This window comes from Nestor notabilis, unplaced genomic scaffold, assembly GCF_000696875.1.
Source record: "Nestor notabilis isolate BGI_N333 unplaced genomic scaffold, ASM69687v1 scaffold5402, whole genome shotgun sequence".
Lineage (NCBI taxonomy): Eukaryota > Metazoa > Chordata > Aves > Psittaciformes > Psittacidae > Nestor > Nestor notabilis.
In genome coordinates, this window is record NW_009919543.1 from 23789 (window position 1) to 34654 (window position 10866).

At 44.8% G+C, this 10866-nt stretch overlaps 1 protein-coding gene across 1 annotated transcript in view; it reads left to right on the plus strand.

Moving 5' to 3' along the window:
- Window positions 1-10866, plus strand: part of LOC104402400 (mitogen-activated protein kinase kinase kinase 3-like) — a gene marked incomplete at its 3' end in the record, with an annotated part of 50200 nt that overhangs the window by 9541 nt on the left and 29793 nt on the right. The window contains exon 2 of the mRNA XM_010010271.1: window positions 4489-4598. Coding sequence (XP_010008573.1) covers window positions 4489-4598 — 110 coding nt within the window. The remainder of the gene's footprint in view (window positions 1-4488; window positions 4599-10866) is intronic.

The window sequence follows — 10866 nt, forward strand, 5'->3', positions numbered from 1 at the left end:
TCCTGCTGTCTGTGTGATCACCTCTTTTTTTGTTCTGGACTTCCATGTTAGAAATACTCTTGTTAACATGTTGTGCTGGGGAGAGAGAGCAGGCTTTGTACAATTCATCCTGTTAACGTACAATACCTTAAGTGAATTTGTACGAAACAGTGCAAGAGTGAAGCTGCAGTCTTTTGTGACTACTGTCCGTATGAGTGACCAAGTAAAGAAGGTTGTTCAGGAGCAAGAACCTGCTCATGTTGCACAAACTTAGTGGTTTCCATGAGTCAACTCCATCTGAGCTCTGTGGATACTTCGTTGGTTGTGTGCAACTTGCAGCTGTTCAGTTCTGGAGCCATGGCAAAGCCTGGGAATGTTTTCTGTGTAATCTCAGTGCTGCCTTCTCACAAGACTGAAGCATACTTGGGTCCTGCCAGTGCTAGATCAGGAGAACCTGATCTTGCATGTCTCTTGGGCATGAGATTCCTGATGATTCCTTACATTTAATCCCTGCAATAGCCATCCATCCTGCACCCTCTGCTTGCTCAAACCAAGCCAGAGAGCAAACAGCCTGTGACACCCCTTTTGCCAGAGAGGCTTGGGAGTGGCATTTGTATTTAATCATCCAGTAAGCTTCAGTGCTTGTTCGAATTTTGACTGAACTGGCTGAGCTGGCTGCTTATTTCCATGGAACAACGTTCTCCACCCTTCTTGGGAGTCAGCTTGGAGACCCCAAGAGTAGTAATTAAGATGGGCAAGAGCCTTAGTCTGGAAAGCATCAGTCCCTGTGAAAAGCTGTCATGGAGAGGACTGGGAAGTGTCCGTTTTGCAACCAGTGATGCAAATCGTGCTCCTGCTCGGAAGTTGCTTCAGAGCATGGTGTGGGGTTTTTTTCCACTTTGTTTTGAACAATTGAGGCTTTTGGTCATAGTCCCTCTGAAACTGCACTTCTCTTAGACTAAAAACACATAGTAAAAGTTGTTTAAAAGCTACTTAAGCACATAGGAATACATTACTTCAAGGAAATAACGTATTTCTGCTTGTGTTTAAGTCATGTTCTTTCACACTCCAGCAGCAGAAAACCTTTCCTGCTCATGTAGGAAGAAGTTTTCTTCCCTTATTTTGTAGCAGTGATGGCATGGATGTGTATTTTGGGTTTGTTTTTTTGGTGGTTTTTTTTTTTTTTGAGAAGTGACACGTTTTATTGTAAGTTCTTCTGGGTGTTCTTTGACATCAGCTTTTTAGTAGATAGAGGAACAGCCTAAATAAAAGAAATATCTTATTTTCTTAATTTTCTTCTAGTGCCTGAATCAGGCCAGCTCAGCCCTGTTTTACACCACTGATTCTTGGCTGATTAATTTGATTGTTTCTGAAAGTGGGCTAATTTTAAGCAGTAACTGAAAGTGAGAGGATGCTTCTTGCTTTGCTGTGTTGGGAGAGATGCAAAAGGGCACTTCTGGCAGAGATCTGTAGCCTGAAGTTTTGTAAGGGAACATGACTTCCATAATTACGCAGTTGGAGCTGCAGCACCAGGAATTTTTAAACCTGTGTTTGATGGACTCAGACTGTTGCAAAAAGTTTTCACAAAGTTGATGGGTAAGTAGAGGAGGAAGACTCAGTGCTTTGAGGGCAATGTAGTATAAACCAAACCTTTTGTGAACATTGGAAACCCCTTGATGTTTAAGGAGAAGACAGAAGTCTATGAGATATTTGCCTTCCTTCCTTTGTCAATCAGTAAAACTTGTCACAAGTCAGTTTGATTACCCTGACTTGGTGGCCAGCATAAGCCCTGCATGGTGGGATAGGCATTATGGACATCCAGGCTTTCTGTACATGCAGCAGAGGTGATTTCCAGTTGCAGTGTCTCCATGTTTTGCAGGGTTGCTCACTTCCGGCTTCCTTCTGTTGAAACTGCATTGCGATCTCTTGTGACTACTGTCCATATGAGTGACCAGGTCACCTACCTTGTAGAAATAACACTGAAGCAGTGACCCTGAATACACGTCTCTAGTGGCAATAGCGATAGGAGCCACTTCAGCTCCAAGATTTCTCTCTTTTTTTTTTTTTTTTTTTTTTGCTGTCTTCAGTGCTATTGCTCATCTGCATGATTAATTCTTGCAGGTACTTGTGGGATGTGGTGGGAGCTGTCTGGGATGTGGTCTGCAGGGGGCTTGGGTGAGCTCTTGGGGCTGCCGGGTCTTTATCTTGGGGAGGGATGGAGGGAGCAGCTTACAGTCACTCAAGAAAACTTTGAAGCTACTCTGTCCCGGTTGGTTTATTATTATTACTACTGACCTCCAGCATACCCTGCTGTCCCTCCTTGGGACAGGCAGCACTGAATCGCTCCTATGGAGACAGGCTGAGAGAACTGGGCTTGTTCAGCCTGGAGAAGGCTCCAGGGAGACCTTAGAGCAGCTTCCAGTGCCTGAAGGAGGCTACAAGAAATCTGGAGAGGGGCTTTCGACAAGGGCCTGTAGTGATAGAACAAGGGGGAATGGCTTTAAACTGACAGAGGAGAGATTTAGATTAGATATTAGGAAAAAGTTCTTCCCTATGAGGGTGGTGAGGCGCTGGCACAGGTTGCCCAGAGAAGCTGTGGCTGGCCCCAGGCGCTGGCACAGGTTGCCCAGAGAAGCTGTGGCTGCCCCATCATCAAGGCCAGGCTGGATGGGGCTTGGAGCAACTTGGTCTTAATGGAAGGTGTCCCTGGCCATGGCAGGGGGGTTGGAACTGGAGGAGCTTTAAGGTCCCTTCCAACCCAAACCAGGCTGTGATTATAAGTTCTGGACTATCCTTGCAGGGCACTGGTGGGTTAACCAGAGGTAGATCTCCTCAAAGATGCTGCCAGGCATGTCAAGGGAGGTTTGGAGGTGCGAGAGCGATGGTGAATCGGGTGGTTTTGCTAGCAAAGCTCAGCTCTGCCACTGCTTGTTGAAGCCCTGTTTCCTGGTGACGTTACAGACTGCGTTTTGTGTTAGTGAGTTCAGGAAACTTTTGTTGTCACTCGGGCTGGAAAAAAGAAAGGGGTGAGGGGCATTTTAGAGATTACAGCTTTGGTGGAAAATTCCTGGAGGGTGGTGTGTGGTTTTTTTGTTTTTGTTTGGGGTTTTTTTTAACTTGTCCCTCCCCACTTGTCTTCCCCCTCCAAAAAAAAGTGTGGTTTTTGTTGGTTTTTATTTCTTTCTTTCCTTCTTTCTTTCTTTCTTTTTTTTGTGTTGCCTTTTTTCCCTGCTACCAAATCTGGAAAACTGTGCTTGTCCCCAGAGGTGCCCTTATCAAACAAACAAACAACTCCCCAAGCAAAACAATAACAACAACAAAACCCCGCCCCACCCAAACCTCAAACTATGTGAACTTTAACAAAATGTATGTAGTTTCATTTCCCTCCCTGAGTAGAACTGAAAGTTGTCTTTTTCTTGGGTGTTTTCCTGTAGCATTTCAGGTTATGCTCCCTGACACCCCTCTGGGAAAAACATACCTGTGGGGTTTAGTGGGTAGGGAAATGTGGAAAGGAAGGGGAATTGCACTTAAAAATGAATTATGTTATTAATTACATATTTAATAGTGATACATAGACATATATTTATATTATACTTCAAATACATTCGCACACACATTGCCTACAGGAAAATGCAGGCATTTTCCTAATGCCTACTGTAGGCATCAGAGCTAATTTATGAGCTCTAAAATAAAAGTGACACTGGATTTTAAACATTTTTCCCCTGCTTTTCCTTTATTTCTTTAATGAGATGCCTCTGGGTGCACAGCATGCACGAGAAGTCTTTTTCTCGCATCTATTTGTTTTTTACAACTTCAGTCCGTATAAAACGCAGCAGGAGGAGCGGGGGAAGAGATGGCTTGTATCTGAGCAGGAGGATTCAGGACATACGCTTCCCTGAGGAAAATGGTTCAGGTCCTGTCCTGTCTGATTTCATACAGTTTTTATCATCTTTCAGACTTTGAGTTAAGTCTGCATGCTGGATTGGCATAGGGGTGGCTCTGTCCCCAGAGACACCCAGTTTTACACAAAAGGCAGTAGCTGTATTTGTATTTTTATAGTGATAACTGCACGTGCCTAATACCTGCCCATCTTGACTGTATCATCATGAACACGGAGCATGTGACAGGTTCTCACACTCTCCTGATGAGTGTGCTGTGTTCTAGGTTTTGATAGGGCTTTTTAGTGCTTGTGGTTGGTATTTTGCAATGTAATAGTTAAGGTATAAGAGTATGCAACTGTAGATGTAAAAGTGTCAAAAAGGAGGAGCCAGGAGCCACTGGCTTTTCTGAGAATCTGACCTACCAGTGATGAAGAAACCTGTATTTCCAAGACATGGTGGGCTGGGAGGGACTGTTATGTACTCATTGAATGTCTCTCTTAACATGAAGGCTAGACATTGTGTCTTTTGACCCAGTTGGGCCGAAAGATTGTATTTGCAGTGTTATATTTTTACTCTTCCAATGGTGAGGTTGCCTTCCGCACTTCAATTGTCTCCCCTTCTTTTGCAGATGAAGAAGCAGCTCTGAACTCTATTATGAAGGATTTGGCAGCATTGGGCAAATGTGGGGGGCTGCTGGACAACAACAGAAATAAAAACAGTGTTCACACCAGCAAACAGGTAAGGAAGGCATGGCTTGAGTCCATCCCAAACTGCAGTAGACCAAAGAGGTGGGCATAGTGCTTACCATGCTTGGAGAACAGAGTTTAAATATTAGAACTGAAGTTAATAAGTGCTGCAGGAGCTCTGCACATCAGAAATAACATAATTTTCAGAAGCTACAGGCATCCCCATATCAGGGAGGAGCAATGGAGGGACAGAGGAGAGGAGCGATACCCCAGATCATGCACAAATACAGCAGTAGAGCCTGAAACTGGTTTAAATCTCAGATTCCACCCCAAGGCACTTTTTTGTTCCTGAGTACTGAAAGTAGTAGAACTTGTACAGGCTGTGCAGCTCTAAGATTTGGATTACTCAGATGTTTTCTACTGACAGCGTTGATGAAATACAGTATTTATTATGTGCACATTTTACTTCAGATATTTGAAAGTCAGGCTGCCAACTTTTTGCTGAAGACAACAAGGCTCTTTTGGGAGGAATAATGCCATTATTATATAAAGTGTTTAAATATTAATTACTGGTGTTTATCTTTATGCTCCTAAAACCAAATATTTTGGCCCTGTTGCACATTCAGAGCTCATGTGGTGAGCAAAAGCGTTGTCCCTTGAGCAATGTCAGAAATTATTCCCTGACACTGATATAACAGCTGAAGTGGATTTGATAGCCTGTTGGTGTATAGAACAAATATGTGAACACAAAAGTTGTGAAGAGAGAATTAAGTTGTCAAAATAGCAAGAAAAAAAAGGGGGGAAATAAGTATGAGGAGTGGGAAGCTTCTGGAGAAGCATGCAAGCAAATCATTTGGAATTCCACTTCTAGTGCTATGGCTTAGAATAAGCCTGCAATCAACTCTGCAGTTGCCGAATGCCTAGCAGGGAAGAAGACTGTCATTCACATATATATGCACACATATATGCATTGCCATGCGTATTGTAATGGCACTAGTGCTGCAAAAAAAGAATTCTGGATACAGAGGGGAAAAAATCCTTTCCCAAATCCCTCTAGACTTCCTAGACACATGCAGACGAAAACACGTGCGCACGTAGCATGTCTGTTTTAAAGTGTGTCCTTGTGGTAGCAGCTGTCCAAGTTGAATCACAGGATTTGTGTTCAGCTCATGCTGAAATAAGGCCAAGATGTTTGCAGAACTGACCAGAGAAATTCTGAGCTGGCTTTCTCCAGCTGCAGGCAAAGCGGACAGTCCAGCACAGCTTTGGATGGCTCTGAGGGTAGCACTCTCTGCAAGTTGATGGGTGGGGACCATACCAAGCCATCTCGGGTTGCTTTCACAACAGCAAAGCTTTTTAGACTTCTCTTAAATAACATATTTGTTTTCTCACAATGGGGAAAAATCCCTGCTGTTGTTTTTGGAAACTGTTGCAGTAAATGCTGCAGATGCACAGTTAACCAGATAATTAGTCAAAAATAAGGAATATAATAATTTCATTGCCTGAATTCTGATCTACAGCAGCTTCATGATGTTGACATCTTACAATCATGTTAGTATCCACAGCCCATCCACTCTTTATCTTCAGAGTGGAAGATACAAGAAGATACAAATCACCAATAGAGTTATGTTGTGCTCTGATACCAGCTTTAGAATTGTTGTCTGCCACTAACATTTAATCTTACTGTATTAGGAATCACACTTTCCTTGCCAATCATAACATTGATGCTTGGAAAAACAGGGCTTTCTGTATGATTTTTCTTTTTATCCATAAGCGGAATAGATGTAGCTGCGTGCCCGTTGTTACCCGGAGCTCTCTGATGGAGAAGATACAAACTGTCAGCATCCTGCTCTCCTGGCGCATCCGGGATTGAGGACTCAGAGCAGCAGGCCCCATGAGACAGATGAAGGGCGTTAAGAGTGCATTGAGTTGTTGCTTCACTAAATTGGACTAGCTAGAACAAGTCTGGCTCGTGGGACGTCTAGTCTGCGAGGTGGGGAGTGGCCAAAGTACGTGGGATTACTGGGAACTTGGTTCATGCTTGCAGCTCAAAAGCTTTTAATCAACTTGCTTGGGTCACTTTTAGTTTTTTTTTTTTCCATTGTGTTTTAGCACAGACATTGATGGGGGTGGGGAGAAGATTCCTCTGGAACTGCTGGTGTCATGCCTGTGATTTGTTATTCCTTTGATACTTGGTGTTCCCTTTTGGTTTTTGTCTATTTTTTTTTTTTTCTGTGATCAGTTTGGCTGGTTGGGCTGAAGGATGCACTGTGCAGGCTCCCTTCTTGGAGGGTGGGTGAGGCATGGGGCGGGCATTTAGATGCTAAGTTTTCCTCTTGGGAATCTCAATGTACGTGTCTCTTGCGAGGCCCTTCAACAACGTGCTGACATTGAAATACCTGGGTCTGGACGTTCAGTTGTTAGATTAAAAAACTTTTTTTTTTTTTTTTCTTTTCTGTGGAAAAATGCTTTTCTGAGGCATGGGAATCCTTCAGTCAGTGGTCCAAATTTCCACTGAAAAACACTTTATAAACAAGAATGTGTTGACTAACTAGCTTGTCCCTTTGTGGCTCGCAGCAGTTTTTTGGTCCACAGAGAAGCACAAACAAAGTGCTATCTCATCCTTGTCTCCTGGAGGGGTTCCTTAATGCTCTCTGGACAGAAGTTGAAATTTGGAGCCTGACAGAGAGTATTCCTGGTAGGCCTGGGCCACACAAGAAAGGTCTGTGGTGGTGTGTGCTGCACAGTATTTTTTCCCCAAAATACTGTCAGTTTTGCTTCAGATCATCTTACGAAATGAACATACTTTGGCAAATTGCATAAAACAATCTTTCTTTGGTTTTAGTTTACTTTCCTTACAAATTAATTTAGAACCAAGGCTAGGTTTCTGGATGTCTAATGCCTCATGGTAGAACAAGCTGTAAATTAGAACAGCAATGCTTGATGCATGGTGCAGATGAGTCTCCAAACTTAGATTGCCCAGGCAGCTGGCAGTAGATCTGGTGGCTGAGCTTGTAACTCCTGAGTCCTGGTCAGGTGTGTCAGCTTCTGTGTCATGCTGCCCTTCTGCCTTGTGAGAAAACAGGGTAGAGGGTTAGAGATGGACACCCTTTTCCTTCTGCATGAGTCACAATCTTTAAAAAGGAGCTGTTCTTTGTACATGGAGGAATGCACAGAAGGATCAGTCTGACACTATTGCTAGTGCATCCTCTGCACTATTATTTCCTTTATCACTCCGTTATTCCTCATGCATCCTCTAGCTGGAAGGAGTCTTTGCAGGCAGTCTCCTGGACTGAACAGACAAAGGAGTTTGTTTATATCAGTGGCTCTGAAGAGGGGAAGGAGGAAACACCAGAATAAAGATCTGCATTGTGATTACTGAGGAAAAAGATGAGTGGGATAAGAAGGGAAACCACAAAGAATTAGAAATCCCAAACAAAAGCATGGAGGAGAAAGGAGCGATTATATTAACATTTATTTTGCATCTGTCTATTTATGTGCATGTCCATTTATTTATATAAATAGCACTTGGCAACTCACAGTATGAAGCTGGTTGTCAGTGGTGCACTTCAGTCTAATAACAAGGCACTGGTGTGGGCTTCTATCACAGCTGATGACAGCTACCAATTCCTCTGTCGTGTTAACTTTGATTACAAGCTCTCCCACAGCAATAAAGTCCATTATTTATGAGGAACATTTTCCCATGCACAACAAGTGTCAGACTGACCTAGAAGTTGTTCTTTTGGTAAATTACCTCTGGATTTGTTTCTTTGGCAGGACAAGGCTTGCTCATAACTAGAATAAAATACAGCTCATGTTCTAGGGCTCTCTGTAGGTCTTCAAGCAGCCTAAAAGTTTGATTTTATAACCTCTGTTTTACCATTGGGGAGCAGGATGGGGGTGTCCATAAATACCACCTTGAAGATGGGAATCTCTGTGAGATCTGCAGGGCTTGCCTCACGTTGGGAACAGAAGCAAGGGACCAAGACGGGAGCAGCACTGACTGGGAAAGCCTTGGCTGGAGATGGCAAAGACAGTAGCGTCCTGAGGAGTTCAGGAAGAAGCTTTTCCTTGTCTGTGTGTGGGGCTGACTTGGGTGCTAAGAGGGTAATAGTAAGGAGAAATACAGCTGGAAAACAGTTGTTACCTGCCAGGGATAAACATTTTGAAGCCTGTGATTTCTGCTGCAGTGTAGACTAAAAACATCTGTAACAGGGAGCAGCAAACCTTCTAGACATCATCTTGCCACTGGCCCCTGAGCTGCTCACGTGCTGGACTTGCATTTTCAGAGGAAAAGAGCTGTAAAGATCCAGGGGGGCCAGGATATGTCACAGCTTCCACCCCCCAAGAGGAGAAGGGGGCAGTCCCAGACAAAACCCTTGCTGTCTGATTGCTGAATAACCCAGAGCGCATGGGGGTTCTGTGCAGATAATTCCTAATGACGCGGATTAGTCATCTCCTATTGCGGTTTAGGGACGTGGTCCAGCTGTCTGGCTTGTAACGAACGTCCTGTTGCTAAAAGCAGGGGCGAGCACAGGACTAATGCAAACAATGTGCTCTTCAGGGAGGTGCAGAAGTCCCCTCAAGCCTGGCCCTGGAGTACTGGTTTCTCTTGGCTGAAGCCAGAAGCTGAAGAGAAATCCCACTGCTTTGTGGCTTTGGTACAAAGGGGTAACTAGAGCACTAATGCTTGAAAGCTGCACCGCTTGGCAGGGTTTTCTCATTGTTTCCTAACCCAACAAGTAGAAAATTAGAGAAGTGAAAATAATCCCTCTGCCTACCCTCCAGCATGTGGAAGTAGGTCTCTGTCATTGTCCCTGTTTTACCTAGGGGGGAAACTGAGGCAAAGTGAGTGCCAAGGTCTTGTGAGCGTGTAAGAGCAAAGCTGGAATGAGCCCCTTGGTGCAGTGCTGAAGGAAAGAGGAGGGTCTCTTGTGATGATTTTTTCCTGCCTCTCTTGACCTCAGAATGCTGGAGTTGGAGACTGTCCCAGGTGGTTTGTGAGGCAGCCATGGATTTGGGTGGAAGAAGTGATCCAAAGCCCTTGTCCCTCTGGTGTCTCAGCATGGGCAGAGCTATCCTCTGGTTAGCTTTTACAAGAGCAGCTTTAAAAAGCAAGCCACAGAGCTGGGGTCCAACCAGAATACCATTTCTCATGGCAGTTGAGTTTGGGGGGAGGAGGAGAGGACATGATGGGGGAGTCTGAACTTGGTGCTGGTCTGGGATTCTGCAGTGTGATGTTTTAGGTGCTTCAGCTCTCAGTGCCATGCTGGTGCACAGGCAGATGTGGAGGGGCTGTCACTTCTGCTGGGTCCCTGCCTGCAGTCAGTGCCATCAAGGTGATGTAGCGAGGGTGTCCCTGTGCAATCAGGCACCCTTGCCCATGGGCATGGCATCAATCAGCTTAAATCCATACCCCAATCTGATCAACTCTCTGGATGTTCAGCAGTGAGTGTACCCAGTACCTTCTGTTCCTCTAAAGCTGCTTCCATTTTAGGTCTAACTGCATGTTTTCCTGGTCTCCTTGTGTGCTTTTATTACAAACAGCAGTCAGCTCTTCAGGGATCTCTGTATAAGATCATGATTCACCTCATTTGGAAGCACTTTTTCCATTTTTTTTTCCAACGTTTTCCTTAATCTAAACCAGTGCACAGCGCTGATTGCTCCAGCTCCGGGGGCCGGGCTTGGCCGAGCCTGCTGGGGTGCATGGTTCCCAGCCAAGCGGGCAGGAGCAGTTGCCTTCTGTCCCCCTCTTTGACTCCCCTCAGAGGTTCCTCTGAAGCTTGGCAGTTGTGGTCTTTTTGTGAAATTAGAAGTTTTGAGGAAGGAGCTCTAAAAATACCTCAAGGAAAGCCTGGGAAGATGGTGATGGGTTTGTGGCAGCTGTGGTGGCCTTGCTTTTTCCTTTCTGAGGCAGATGACAAGAAAGAGTAAAATACCATTTGTTAGCAGGGCTGGAGGAAATGCCGGTACAAGTATCTTGGAGAAGAAATTATTCCAGAAACGAAGGGAATTACTGTGGTATTTCCTGTCAGGGTTGTCGCTTATTTTGTTTGTGTCGCAGCAGGGCCTACAGGCGCCAGTTGAGACGTGGGCTCCTCTGTGCCCCGTGTCATACGGAAACACACGTGGAGAGGGAAAACTGCTCAGTACATACAACCCAGGAGATAAATATTTCAATTTTGTGCCTGGTTTTGCCACTCTTCTGCTTCATGGAATGAGTCACAGAAGATTTGGGTTGGAAGGGACCTTAAAGATCCATCTAGTTCCAACCCCCTGCCATAGGCAGGGACACCCTCCACCCGAGCAGGGTGCTCCCA